At 39.4% G+C, this 15,141-nt stretch overlaps 2 protein-coding genes and 1 long non-coding RNA gene across 3 annotated transcripts in view; 1 reads left to right on the plus strand and 2 right to left on the minus strand.

Annotated features, from left to right (window-relative positions):
• Positions 1–15,141, plus strand: part of ARL13B (ADP ribosylation factor like GTPase 13B) — a 48,343-nt gene that overhangs the window by 17,861 nt on the left and 15,341 nt on the right. The gene's annotated exons all lie outside the window — the stretch shown is intronic.
• STX19 (syntaxin 19) lies at positions 4,347–5,357 on the minus strand. The gene has a single exon (XM_026036927.1). The coding sequence runs from the start codon at positions 5,297–5,299 to the stop codon at positions 4,421–4,423; it is 879 nt and encodes a 292-aa protein (XP_025892712.1). The 5' UTR covers positions 5,300–5,357; the 3' UTR covers positions 4,347–4,420.
• On the minus strand, positions 5,354–14,339 carry LOC112945358. The gene is made up of 3 exons (XR_003248994.1): positions 14,213–14,339; positions 6,393–6,712; positions 5,354–5,382 (listed from the first exon to the last, which is right to left on the minus strand). It is a non-coding gene; the product is annotated as an uncharacterized LOC112945358 (long non-coding RNA).

Consider the following 15,141-nt stretch of genomic DNA (forward strand, 5'->3'; position numbering starts at 1 on the left):
GTGTGTGTGTCAGTGTCATCAGAATTTAAAAGAGTCTTCAAGGCTAATTATTTTTCTTTTTAAAATTGCTTTCTTCTTCATTTTAGCCACTTACACTTCATAGTATCTAAGGAAATACAAGAACTGTGGGGCCAGGCAGTTTTTACTTTTTTTAAACTTTGACACAGTTTCTTACCAGAGTACATTTTAGCAGGTCATATGGTATGGCTGGTATTTTTACACCAGATGGTTCCCTAGGCAAGTGTTTTTCTTGGTAGAAATCTGCTTTTCTACCTATTGTTTCAGAGATGAGGGAATATAGTTATAAAAATCTCATGTTTATTAGCTTTAATTTGCTKTTCTGTATAACCATATAGATGAGATTTCTGATCATTATGAGTACTCTATGAAATTCTCATGATGATAATGTAAGTTTTGGTTTTGATTTCAGTTAATAGCACAATATGAAAAAGCTTTCCACAAGTCTGCCTGGTTTTCTGTCCTAGCTCTTTATGCATGTTATGTACATTGCTGTTTTCTAACCCTAAGTAGCTGTAAACTACTTGAATTATTTAGTTGTTAATGGATAGGTAGCTACTGTCATGAGCATTATTGAAATTTGAATTTTCTTCCATGATTGAAACAATAACTGCAGTGTCCTTGACTCGAACATGATTTATTTGGAAGTCCCTGTGAGGTGATGGGGAAGGGCCAGCCAGAAGCTCCTTGCAGCGGGAGGTACCTGTGTCCCCTAAAAAGGGAAACAGGAATAAAAGAKATAGGAGGAGATGTCTCTAATATGCGTGCATATACATACGTTTGAATATTTGTCTGTGCATATATGTATGCATATATGTATATAAGAGCATGTTGACTGTAGCAACTTTCTTCATATTTCCTGTTGACTTGCTTCTACATTGTAAAGGTGGCTATGGTCTATGTAACAGATGAGGGAGGTTATTTAATGGAGTAGCATCAGTGGTGCTGTTACCTGATTTATGTTCTCTACTGTGTRGATGAGCTTTCTTTCTCAGTTTAATGTTTAGACCTCTCTCCTTTGAGAACAGTTAATTTCGGTTGAAATTTTAAGCTCAGGTGGAAAGAATCCACCACCTGTTTTTAAGCTGTCAGCATGGGAGTAGTTTCATAGACTTTCAATATGAAAATTAATTGCATGCTAATAGGAAAAAAAGTCAGATTCAGCTTACTCTCTGTCTTTYGGCACTGCAGTGCCATTTGTTCTGGTTTCTCTGACTGTGTCTAGATAAAGCAGTATTGATTGTGCTTTTGCACAGCACATGGGAGTTTAGGAATGCATTCTTGGGGAGTTTCTTGGAAGAAACTGTAGCACTTCAGCTGCACTTTTKCTTTCTTTTAGAATTGAGTTGCACTGATTTCTCCTTCAGTTCCAAGAGGGACTGGGTGCAGACTAGAAGCCAACGAGTGGGATCATGTAAGGCAGCAGTCCACGTGCTCTGTCTGTGTCTGCACTGCCACAAGACCTGCTGCTGGAAAGCAAAGCAGTGGTGTCCGTGCCATCTTGCTAATTCAGCCACTTCCTGAGAACAAATGAGCTCACCTCAGGCACAGGTTGAGGCCAAGGGTAGCTGCTGTTAGCTTTCCCCCCTCATTTCAACAGTTTACAACATCAGGGGACACACGAAGGTACCTCATTAGAAGGTGGAAAAAGAACAAAAAGAGCAGGATATATAAAATGTAACTAAAAATATCTTTGTGAATTGTAGAGCTATTAAATCTTTCAAGGAGATTTTTAGGCATCTTTAGCTTTTATCGGCTCTTTTTTCCACCTAAAATATACATTCAGTGAAGGTGTTGACAGTAAAATGTCTGTTTATTTTCATTAAATGATAGGAACGTGCTATCTTTGTTACACCAGCCTCACTGTCAGCCATGATTTAAATGATCTGAGTTTAAAAAAGTGATTAGGGATGCATGAACATACAGACATGGCAACAGCATCATTATAAATGAAACTAAGGCTTGAAAAACTAGATTTTTTTTTTTAAAGGAATGCTGCATGGGAAGTAAAAAGTAAGTAGGACTAAGAAAATGAGAGGCAAACAATGTTGATCGTCTGGTGCAACTGGAACTTGGAGGATGGGCAGCTGCCACTGTCTCATGGAGCTGGTACAAGGAATGAGGAGCTCTGTGTTTGCTGCTTATCTAATCCTGACTAGAGGGTGGGTTTTTCCCCCTCCCTCCCCCCCACACTGGATTCCATTGCAAGTCTTGCAGATGTGAAGGGGTAGGAGCTGGCAAGACTCACTTGATCTGTAGATGTAACGTGTCTGGAGTCTGTAATCTAAAATGTTGGATTTTTTTTGCCACTGTTAGTGAAAATGCTATTTTCACGTTTTCCATGTGTCTTTAAATGGGAATGTCCAGGTACTTGCATATGCCCAAGGATTTCTGATGTTAATTATGTTTCACTTCTTAAAATGCAGAACTTAAACACATACACATTATTTAATCTTTTAAGTTGCATAGAGACTGCCAAAACTGGCCAGTGTGATGTGTTAAATGTAAAGAATTAAGATCGTGTTTTTTGTGAAAGTAGTTGGAAACAGGAAAGAAGCCTTTTTGCATATTTCTTTCACAAGCTTCTAAGAAAGCATTGATTTTGCTACAGTTCGTGATTTGATTAGATTGCTATATTTAAAACTGAGTCTTGCATTACCTATGCAAGTCCATAAATCACTCTGAAGTATAATACAGAGCACTTTTTATGAAAGTGTTAAGTTCTATTTTTAATATATTAAAATAGCTTACCTTGAATGAAACAGTATTCTTTATTCTTTTTTTTTAATTTTGTGTCAGTTACGTTACAAAAATAGCATAATGACAAGTTTAAAGCTTTCAAGGATGCTTAAGTGCCTGCCCATGTATTGATGATGTATGTCTTCGGCATGAGTATTAGTTACTGAGGGGAGCTTTTCCTCTCCTGTAATTTGCACATCAGCCTTGTGTTTTGAAGTGAAACTCCTGGCCTTYTCCAGTGTGAGCAGAACGTCACGGAGCCACTTGGTGGTCTGAACCCCCCATTGCTGGTTTTGGCCATGGGTGTAGCAATACAAGTAAACCAAGTCCAATACCGAGCTGGGATTTGGACCCCCCAGCCTTGGGATGGATACTGGAATCCTGCTGTGAGGCTCCTGTGCAAGTTGGCTGCTGGAGCATGTAGGGAGGCAGAGGAGCTCGGAGCTGGGCTTGCTCAGCCTCAGAAGCAGCGAGCTAGAGGGAGGACTTATTCCTGCCCACAGCTGCCTGATGCAGGCCGTGGAGACCCAGTTCTTGTCAGAGAAGCAGTGTCTGAGAGCTGCAGCCAGCTCCCGTCCAGCTCAGAAATTCCTCTCCAGTTTTGAGCAAGAGGCTTCGATGAAGGGAGACTGCAGTGACAAGTGCTTAGCTGCACAGGCTTCACAGCGACAAGAATACGTCCTATCACTGGTTTATAGAAGCGTCATTTTCCCCTTATCTGATAGGATCTGCCTATGTAGTTGAATAGTCTGCCAGTCTGTTAACACTTAGCTTTTCAGCTGTTTTTTTGACAGATGTCCCCATAGTTTTGGTGATGTGGTCTTCTGTCTAACAWGTTCAGAAAACACCAGCTCAATACCTCTGTGTAAGATATACTGTTAAAATAGATAACCTGAGGTCCGTTTAACAATACGGAGGACAGAGCATCTTGCGCTAATATAATACTGTTATTTCATGGTGTTAAGATGGCCTTTGGCTCCTTTTCCTCTCCCCSCTTCCTTCTCCCTCTATTGATTTTAAATTCAACTTTCCTTGGAAGTAAGAGCTAGCTAAAGTGCTCCAATAGTCTTTCACTGTTCTGGTTTCAATGTGCTTCTTGAAACCTTTAGGTGCTTTCTTTGCTTTAGTCCTCAGGTTCATTATTTTTACTGAGCATATTTGCTTTATGTATAGATATTTTTGTAGGTCTTGAAGTCAAACTTAATTTGAACCAAGTTAACATAAGCAAAGATCACAAGGGCATTTAAAAATACCTTTTTTTTTCTTTTCATTAAAGGTAATTAAACCAGTCATATGAGCCTTAACTCGTTGAGATTAGCAATATTCTTAATGTTTCCCAAAATCATAGGCAGCTGGTTGCCATAGCATGGCTTATATTTTGGAGAAAACTTTAGCTATTGAAGTGTGGAAGAACAAAAGCATGTAATTCCTCTCATTCTTACCCCTTCGCGCGCGCGCGCGTGTGTGTGTGTTTGTGTAAACTATAAAATTCAGGAAGAGGTGGAGATCCTGTCACATTCTTCCATCTCTGCTTGGAAAAATGCATCTTTTTGGTGAGATTCATGGAATGGGAAGAAAAATAGAGGAACACAGAGATTCAGAGTTTGGCTCAGTTTTTATACTGAAGAGGCACCATCAATATTGCAGATATTTTATTTCTTTGTCATCTGCAGCATGGGCAGCACCAGCAGCATATTGCTTTGCAAGGGTTTCTCTTTCGATATTTGACTGCAAGCCCAAATTTTTCCCTTGATACTTGAACATATTCTTGAGTATTGTTCATAGTCATTTCAATGTTGTTGATCATCTCCCCTTGCTCCTCCATCAGAACTGATATCTGGATAAAAAGTTCCTTCAAGTCTTTGATCTGGTTCTCCAGACTGACTAGTTCTTTGTGTCTCTGCTCAATCTCTGACAGCTGGGCCTTGGTGATTTTGACTTCAGTGAGCAAATTTTCATTAAAAATCTCCCATTTTCCTTGTTGGAGCATGTTATTGACTTCGTCATCAGATACCTCTTTACCAGCAACTTCYAGCTGACGAACAATAAATCGTCTGCATTTTTCTTGCTTAGCAGTTATAGCATCATTGTAGGAGAGCATTGCATTTAGGTAACGCTGGAACAGGAAAGCATGGTGGGAAGTCAGAATTCTAACCACGGCAGATGATGACCCATGTTCGTTTTCAGCTTTTTTCACAGTTTTTGACAGTTCATCCAAGCATTTTCTAACGTGCTCTGCTTGAATTTTTATTTCTCTTGCTATGTTAGATTCCTTTTTAAGGACGCTGAACCTTCTCATTGAAGATACCAGMGATTTTTGTTGTAGACTGAACTTATGCACCTCCTCCACCAAATTATTAATTTCATTCTGAAGCTTCTGGATTTCATGCAAGTGCCTCTCGGCTATGGGCTCCTTCTCATAAATTATAGCCTGCTGCTCAAGCTCTTCATGCTCTTCTTCCTGTGCGGTTGTAGAGCTGCTTTCTCCAGCTAGCTGCAGTTCTTTGGCCCTCTGCTTAAGCTCTTGAAGGCGATCTCTCATGGTTTTGTGTTCAGGACTTTTTTTACTTTTTTTTTTCTCTCTTGCAACACAAAATTAACTCCAGTATCTTTTTTCTTGTTTCACTGTAATCAGAGTATAACAACAACAACAACATTCCATGTTAGCAATTATCTGTATATGTGAAAAGTAGTTCTGGAGATTAGAGAGAGCTACTTTCCTCAGTACAAAGGTGAGGTAAAAGCAGCAGCGAGCAAAAGGTAGAGGGACTGAGAACAAAAGTAAGATGCAGGTGATGCCAGTGCACTCCACCGCGTAGGTTCTGTAGCACTGTGGCAAATTTGTAGCATAGGATCTAGASTTTAGAAACGCTAAGGGCAAGAAATGATTAGGGCATGTAGAGATGGTGTTTGTTTTGGGGAGGAAAAGAAGCAGTTCACATTCCAATTTTACTGTATTTCCTTATTTGATGAAAGGAAAATCCACTATAAGTCTTAAAAAAAAAAAAAAAAACAGAAGTGAATGTGCTGCTCCACTTCTGTATTCTCAGTGGGAAACAAAACTTCAGCTTCTGATGTCGTGAGACAAATCCTCTAAAGAAAGATCATAATTTTGATTCAAGTAAGCTATTTTAGGCTTTTAGTGCAGGTACAGCTAAAAGTCTATCTCCCTTTTTTTTTTCATGCCTTCCCTTCACTGCGGAGCTAAACTGATCGTAACAGAAACACTTAATTCTATAYGAAAATAGAACAACAGAACTGTAATAATTTAGTGTTGAAACATATGTTTTGTTAATATCTGGGTATTTTTAAAGGTGAATTTAGTATTCTCAGTGTTGGAGCTTGAAGATTTTTCCTAAATCCTTTCTCTGTTGCCATCATGTGCTCTTATACTGTTATTTGYAATATTTGCAAAATTTATGCAAGCGTAATCTGTACACCATCTCAGGATATGATTTGGTACAATTTTTCATTTAATAGAAAGTGGATCTAGTTCTATTTTCTTCCTTAGCTGTTCTGGGAGCTTTTTATGGGGATATTTAAAACCTCTGAGAATGTTATTAATGGTGTACCTATTCAAGTGATATTGAACTTTCTACTGGAAATGGATTTTATATAAGACATGAGGAACATACCTTTCAAATGATAAGTGGTAAAGCACTCGGTCTGGCCTCGTGTGTTCATTCTTAATTTCATCAGTTCTTTCTGAACATAGAAATATTTCTGAAAAATATTTAACTGTCTTGCTTGAAGACCTCTTTCATATTTTTTAGAAAGCTCTGGGAATTGGCAAATTGTAGGAGCTGTTTCATGTATATGTATCCACATTTATTAACAAAAAGGAAGTAGTAGTAAAAACTGCTSTTGAATGTCTGCCTGTCTTAAACCTAACAATGCCCATGGAAGGGGATCTTCACTCAGTTGTGCAGACCAATGAAATGCAGACCAAGTGACCCTGAAAGATAAAAATCATGAATGTGAATGTTTTTGAATTCAACTTTAATCTTAAGAGGCTTATATATAAGGAACAAGGATTATGGAAGGATTGCTTTGGGGTTTTTAAACTCTTCCATTCATTGTGCCCTATCCTGGGCTTTGAAATTTGACTTAGCTCTTCAAAATTCACATATTGAAGAAAGTGCTTTTGATAGTAAGAGGTTTATATTGTATAGCTCATTATATAGAGGAAAAACTCTTAATACTAGCAGGAGGCTCCCAGGAGCCTTCAGATGCTACTCATGTTAACAAACTTGGGCTTAAAATATGTAAAATGTCCACTCCACACACTCCTTTATGCATCTATTGGGCAGCTTGCCTTTCTTTGAAATATATGTGTGTGTGTGTGTTTGTGTGTGTGTGTGTGTGTGTGTGTGTGTATATTTGTTATGGCTGTTTCTGTGCTGTTGCTATTGAGTACTTATTTTTTCCTGCTGCATGAGCAAAAAGGGGTTACTTTATTCTGTACGAATCAGAATTACTTATCATTACAGCTTTAATGTTAACTAATATTTGGATTTCCTCATTTGGTTTAAAACTTTGTGTCAGTGGTTAGTTTGCAGTTGGCTGGTATGTAGTGCTGTCAATGGGATGTCACAAATTCTGCCAGCCAAAAAACTATTTGGCCAAAGGTAACTGAAGTTACCTTTGATGAAACTGAGTAACTGAACTCAGTGATAACTGAAGATTTAAGACTACAAAATGATTCTGAAAGTTGTGAAGTTAGATATGTGTTCCACTGGGCCTGAGATAAGTGTAGGTCTACAAGTTGCATGGGCACAAATAAAAGGAGAGATTTCATCTTTCAGCGCTTTATTAGTAAACMAGGCTTGCTCTTTTAAAATCTGAGACAATTTAGGTTGCCCTTTGGGAAGCTGATGTGTTTGCCTTAATCCTGCTCACTATCTTGTTATCTTTGCCTGATTAAACAAAGCAACTTGTTACTGAGGATAGATAACTTCTGTGTTAAATATTTCTGTTGGTAATTTTAATATGAAGAAGCCCGAGCTTTGATGCATGTCTGCATGTGCTTAGGAATATAAAACCCTGTACCCAGTCATCTGTTTTAGCTGAGTGAAAATTTCTATTAGGTGTGCTTAGAAAACTTGTTGAACAGTTTTTATTCATACAGGAGAATATACTTTCTTCAAACATTCCGTGTTTTTCTTGGACAATGCTCAAGAATGAAGAAGAATTGAAGTGTTCAGAAGCAGATGATTGTGGAATAAACTCGTTTCCACCACATTAAGTACGGATTCTGGAATTGCTGASTGTGCTCCGTGCCATGGCTGCATTCAGAAATGAGTCACGGCCAACTCTGAAACCCTGTCCTGCTCTTAGCAAAGGTCCATATCCTTAAGCAGTGAGTGTTCAGGAARGCTTCTTTGCCTTGCCTTAAAATTTCTCACTGTTCCTAAAAGTGGACTCTTTGCACAGAGCTGAAGGATAATATTGTTTTCCTGTAGGAGTCTGTGAGATGCCTGGTTAGACAGCCCAGATTTGCAGCTGAGATGTCCCAAGGGAGATGGTGAGAGTGCTCTCCACATAGCTCCTAGTGTTCTGCCTGCTCCCCTCCTGTGGTAAAGATCAGTTCATGGAATCTGTGGTTTGTATTTRGGGTCCTCCAGCTAATTCCATGTCTCACTTTGAACCAATTGTTGAAGCACAGAGTAGTATTTTCTGGCTGGTTTTAGAGATTTCAGGACAAAGTGATAAAGCAGTAGTTCTATAGATTTTTTTTTTTTTTTTTTAAATCCCAAATTCTAAAGACTTTTTAGTAAGAAAATGCACCATTTCCCTACAGCATACAAAATGCTTCCTTTTGGAATGATGCAGTAATTTGTCAGTATGCAGATGATTTTGCTACCTCCTAACAAATGACACTGCTGTGCTTTCTCTGGTCCCTAATGCATATTTAAACATCTAAATAGATTTTCGCACCACAAGCCATGGAATCGAACAGAGTGAACATGTTTTCCACAGAGTTAAATCTTTCTGCAGAAGGATTAGCTGAAAGCAAAGCTAAAATGTCACAAAGATCAATCATCAAAAAGAATAATTTAATGTGGTTACTAGTGCATTTTTTCCTTAACTTTTTTTATTCTGTTATTGTTCTTTTCCTCTGCCCCCCACCATCACCTTAACATTTGAATTTAGTGTTTGGTGATTAGAGATCCACTGCAAGAAAAGAGAAAAAACTTGACAGCTGTGACAGCTACTAGAGGTACGGTAACACACTGCGGTGTATGATCAGGCACACATGGAAGTAATTTATTGCAAAACACTAGTTGGAGGTGGGAAAAACACAAGATATATCTACTGTATTGCAGTAAAGCCTCTGCATGGCTTAACTTGCTGCAGATCACACTGTAGCAGACGACCTGTGAGTCCTTTAAGGTRCCATTTGCTTGGAGTGCTTGAGGGCTGCCTGGCACCACGAGGCTGCTGCAGGGCAAGTTCCKTGTGGGGCATGTGAGAGGCAGCTGGGCTGCCAAACGAGGCCTCAAAGACCTGACCCGAAACTCTGCTTTGGTGCAGCCTAACACATCTGTTGACCCGTGTTAATTTAACATGGCTTGACAGGCTGATGATTAAAAAGCAAGTTATGAGGGAACCGTTAATGCTTATGAGAGGTGGCAAGACATTCTGGTATCTAAGAAAGTGCAAGTAATTACTGGAAAGTCTTAAAGTGTGTGTACAGTCATCCATCAAAACACATTAGTTTCTCAAAAGGGCAGTTAGGAGTTCTTCATAAGGTTAATCTAGCTTGAGAATAAATTAATTGCAGGAAGAGAAGAATTACACTGTGTTTCATATTCTTAACTTACATGTTTTTGATGGTTTAAATGTTGTGGCCTGGAAATGGCCAGATGCACAAAATTCCTTGGCAAACAAAAAGGAACAGAGTTGTGAGATTGTCATGGGACTCTTTGCAAAGTATGAATCATATCAGTTTTCTCTCAAGTATTGAACTTGTGGAGAATTAAGCAGAAAACACTTCAGGTTGCTGTTGACTGGATTTTTTTTTTTTTTGTTCTTATTTAAACATCAGTCACACTGAAGAGTGGAATGTAAGCAGCTTGTGTTTCGTGTCTCTCTTCCTATCTGGCTCACTTTCAAAACCAGCCTCTGAACTTGCTTGCCAGTTAAAGGTGTTTAATTGTATTGGCGATTGAAATAGCTGCTGGTTGGAAATAAATAAGGACGTCTTCCTGACAAAGATAACCTTTAAGGTTGTTGTCCTGACTTCTTGATTGTGTCACAGCAGAGCTTTGTTCCTGTCCCAAGTCTTTGTGGCTGTTCTGYGTGTTCGTGTGTACGCATAGGGGTGCATCCTGTGGCCCTTTCTGTTGAGATGAAAAGTTTTCCTTGAGACTCTTGTGAACAGGAGGGGAATGTCTATTCATATAGAGCTGCAGAAAGGAGATGGGTAGACTGAAAACACTCATGTGATTCTGTGTCCCTCACACTATCACGTTTTTTAATATAAAGAAGCACAAACTAACATGCCCTCACTGGATTTTTTCCTTGTACACATTTGAGGAAATTGGGATAAATAGATAAATAGCAGGAGACTGACTATGGAGTAAAGGTGAAACAAATCAGTAGGTAGAAGAACATTAGCTTATTAAACTGAAGTTCCAAKTTCTTGACTGTTGAAATTAAGAGCAGCTCTAAATTCTCCTAAACATACAAATCTTAGAGCATCAGTGAGGCTTGTCCATGCTTCCTGTAGCCATTCTCCAGTCATAAAGACTGCATCTTTGTTTATCTGAACTGTTACTTACATTGAATTAGGGATATCTTMGGGAACTGCTAATGGGTATTTAAAAAAGAAAATCCATGGACATGTTGTTGTCCTAATAGTATGGCTGCGAGAATATAGTCAAACTGATGTAGCTCTGTGCCTATTCTGGGTACATTTAAGAGCCGTGTCATACTGAAAATATGGCCAAAGAACAGGAAAGGTGGTCTGTTTTTTGGAGGAGGAGGTGGAAGGGGTAAAATACTACACACTCTGCACAAGAGGAAGAGGAGGAGGAAGAATCAGACCCGGTGTTGTTCTCTACTGGTGGTATTAAGAGCTCAAGGAGTACTGATGTGCTTTCAAGCATGGATTATTTGAGGGGGAAAAAATAACCAAAGATTGTGCATGCTGCACTTGAACTGGGTCACAGTTAGTGTGACATGGGCTGCACCTGCAAGTCTTGAATAACAGAACAGTGATCTCACTTGGAGGAAASAGTCTGCAGGTTATTTTCTGTAATTAGTAAGAGATCTGAGCATCTCTTGATAGAAAGCAAAACTGAAGATTTATTTATTGTTTTGATAGTGTTTTTCCTGTAATAAAACTTAAATCTGTATTAAATCTTTAATGTCAGGAGGTCTGAGGCTCTTTAAGAGATGCCTCAGACCTAAAAACAAGTAGATCCTGCTTTTGTTTTGTTTACTTCAGACAGGAATAATACTGGAAATCAGCACGTCTGCTTGATCAGCTGTTAGAAAGATGATGCCAGCTACAGGTCACAGAAATCCCCAAGGAAAAGTCATTCTCTCCTTTGTCAAGTTACATAGTGAAGGTACAGATACTGCTCTATTTTAAACCRGAATTTGAAAATGAATTAGCAGCAAGAGATGGGATTGCAGCACAGTGTGAAGGTGAAATCCAGTTTGTTTTCTAGACATGTCATTTGAATTGCTAGTTAACAACTTCCCCTAAGATTGCAATGCTTTATCTCTTTCATGATCGTTTTTCTAACGGTAGAACTGCAGACTCAAAATTTGTRCTATGCAAAACTTCCAACTAGTTTTCATTCCCATTTCTTCTCTGTCAGACCATGCAGCCTGGTAGTTCTTTTTTTTTTAAAAAAAAAAAAAAAACACCCTTATAGACAACTTGACTAAAAGCTCTGCTGTTTGTCTAGGTGTTAACAGATCTTCAAGTCTTCAAGGTGAAGTATAGGATAAGAATAACATTTACAGTTATTAAAAAAAAAAAAAAAATCCAGTGCAAAAATATGTGGCAATACCATTTGTTTATTGACTCTGGAAGTTCTACATCTGGAAGTCAAATGTAGTATCTGTGTGGCGAGGCCAGGGACCAGTTTGGAACAAAGCCAATAAGCATGATTCAACTCATAGCAGAGTATGTCAGAGAAATTACACCTTTTGATGCATAAGAATATGATTCAGATCCGAGGTGGGAAGGAGGCCATTTACCTTGGGTGAAACAAATTACACTTATTGTCACTCTTGTGACCTCTTCAAAAGGATATATGAGAAAGGAGTTGCTCTAGGGTTGCCTGGAGATACTAAAACAGGGTGAGTTTTGAATCCTATATATACGTATTTTCTATATTTAACTGTGAACTGGAGGAACCGGTTCAGGACAGGGTTGAATTGGAGAAGTGTCTCTCCCTTCTCCCTGCAGCTAGATGTACACAGACTCTCAACTGATGTTAGCAGSTCGATCACCTTGGGCACCTCATGTCACCAGGTTTTCATTAGAGCTCATCCTCATTTGCAAAAGCTTGTTTTGCCCAAGAATCAGAGGTATGAAGAGCAGAAGAAAAATGAAATAATGCCTAAAAGTCTCTACAGGAGATCTGAGAGTGTTTGGTAGTTCTTGAACTTGCTTGTTGGTGTCAGAAATGCAGAGAATTTTGTTTTCTGTAATTTCCTTGGTAGGCTAAAGTACAATCAATAACTGAAGAGGGAAGAACATGAAATCCTTAGGAACAGGGAAACAAATCTGATAAATCCACACCTTTCTTTCTGTTTGCTCACCAGGAATTTGAGTTTCATGGATGTTAACGTAAACAAACATACAGAAACCAACAAAGCATTTCCTGCTTTAACTGCTCAGACCCTATCTCTCTAGTAGCAATTTACTGATTGCCGTCCACAGCAGTAAAACGCAGTGCAACAGCGTATCAGAGAGAAGCTTCCTATAAACCATGTATGAAAGCAGAAGATATTGGGTTTTCCCTTGTGTAGATTGCAGTTAAGTTCAAAGTTGCCTTCTCATCTGTTTTCCCCACGTGCATTAAATCGTGATTAAATTGCTCCCAAATATGGCTTTTCAAAGCGGAGCCTTAAAGATTAATATTCTTCATCTTGGCTAAATCATTCACATAAAAATACATTTTTGGTAGGCTGCTTGTATTCATTGACTGTTCTGATACTGTTGTGTTTTGATCACAGAGTTTACTGCCCATTAATTTTGATGAGCAACAGGCACTAGAACATGGGCAGCTAAAAAACTTTGCTTGGAGCAAACTATTAAAGAACAAATAAAAAGTCTTTTTTTTTTTTAAAATCTTGGCAGGTCAGGATTGACTCCAAATTTGGGATCTGAGGCAGCTGACTGTGATTAGACTTAACCCAAAAAGCAGCATTATTAGAAGGGTTATTTTTCACYGATTCCCCTTTAGAGTGTGCCCCTACAATATATACTTTTCAGTGTTATGTGTGAGAGTCCCATACAAATGAATGAAAATCCAGAAGTTGGAAAGCAACAAATATTGTATATATATATATATAAAGGAAAATTAAAAAAAAAAAAAGGGGGGGAAAAATGATCAGAGCAGGAAAAAAATGAAAAAAGAAATCACAACTTTTTGACTATTTGGATTTTGATAAAAGCTGAGATAGTTGTGTCCTTTTCACGTTAGATTTCTTTTCACAGAACCTTTGGAGTGTAAACTATAATAATGGTTTGTTTTCATTCTCATCAGTAGCGTTAGATTTTGGAAGCACACTGAGGAACACGCATAGTTGCCATTCCGGCTTTGTTTTTCACTGGCATGTCTTCTGCCTTTAGGAGACCTGCTGTTAATTGAACCACAGGTGTTAGCTGTGCCAACGCACACATACACTCCCTTGCCACACTGTTTCTCCTGAGACTTCAAATAAAGTTCAAAAGCTTTCTAGCTGTTTAGAAAATAAAAAAGGCAATTGGTGCCTACCTTTTATTTTTGGGGAAAAAGTTTATGTTGTTGTGCTGTTGTTTGCTGTTGTCTGCAAAACTGAAATAAGCCAAGCACAGTCTTATATGTGAAGCTTTTCACTTGGTAACTTAATGGGATAAACCAACAGACACTCCCGTGCTTTCCAGTATGTTTTGATTATACAGCTCCTACAGTTTTTAGACACACAAAAAAGTTGTGTGTGAAGTTGTACTGACCAGGAAAATTAAAATCAAGCTCTATCTAACTCTCACATACTCCCTGAAGAAGTTTTATGCATAATTTTTGCATTCCTGAGCATGAGCAATCGCGCGATGATACCGTATTCACCCAGAGAAAGATCACATTCTTTGTGGGATACATATCCATTATCAGTATGTTCTGACACTTAGGTGCATTTACAATCTAAAAGGACTGTACAATCTACTATTTTTTCCCCCCCCCCCTCAAACTGGCACTTTTGTAAGCACTGAGTAAAGAGAGCTCCTTACCTTGTAATCCTGTGCTGGTGGCAGCCTCCCCTTCATCCTCTCCCAAGCAGCTCCTAAGGGCGAGCTCGAGTGCAGCCGGAGAAACGCTGTTCTGGCTGCTTCCCTAAGCTCTGTATCCCGAGCGGCCTTCTGTGAAATGCTTCCCTCATGCCTCCCGCCGGTTCTTAAATAAATAGGTGCCCGGGGTTGTCCTGGGGGAGCTGCGGCGGTGCTGGAGGGACGGAGCGAGGAGCTGCCGTAGGCGGCTGCCCGCGCCGGGCAGAGGGATCGCTGCCCGCCCCGGGAATCTGGTTGTGCCTGTTCGGAGGGCAGGCGCGCGGAGGCGGCGCCGGCCTGTCCAGGGAGGCCCCGCAAGGCGCAAAACGTGCGGGCTGCGGGAAGCACAGCCGGAAAAAATCCACACAAGAGGTACCCCGGCTCCCACCAGAAGTGGGAATGGGCTGGCAAAGCAGGGGGTTGACCTTTTACCCCCTAATATCAGTAGTGATGAGCTGGGTTCTTAGGAGCTCTTAGTGCAACACAGCGCTTGTTTTCCGCTTCTGTGYGAGATTAGCAGCTCTCATACCAGTTAAAACAACTACGAACTGGTGTTCTCCTACCTCAGTCAAAGCCATCTAACTCTGTGTTGATGGAAACCAAATATTTGTGATTTTATCCAGAAACGTAAATTCTTGCAGATTGCTAAAACTTTGGAACGTTTCTTTGAAGTTGCTTTTGAAGAGGCGAGCGCGTTTTTCAGAATCTCCAACACTGCCTTGTACATTCTTTGTGGATTTTACATTTAGTTTGGATTTTGGCTATGTAGAAAGTGCAAAATCACATTGTATTTTATGCTTATGTTCCAAAATCAAACAATACCAGTTCAAAGGAAACAGTAACATGTTTCACAAAGAAAAATAATAGGTTTCAACAGGAGCATAAATATTACT

This window comes from Nothoprocta perdicaria, unplaced genomic scaffold (assembly GCF_003342845.1).
Source record: "Nothoprocta perdicaria isolate Ctin4 unplaced genomic scaffold, notPer1 scaffold_188, whole genome shotgun sequence".
In the NCBI taxonomy this organism is placed as follows: Eukaryota; Metazoa; Chordata; class Aves; order Tinamiformes; family Tinamidae; genus Nothoprocta; species Nothoprocta perdicaria.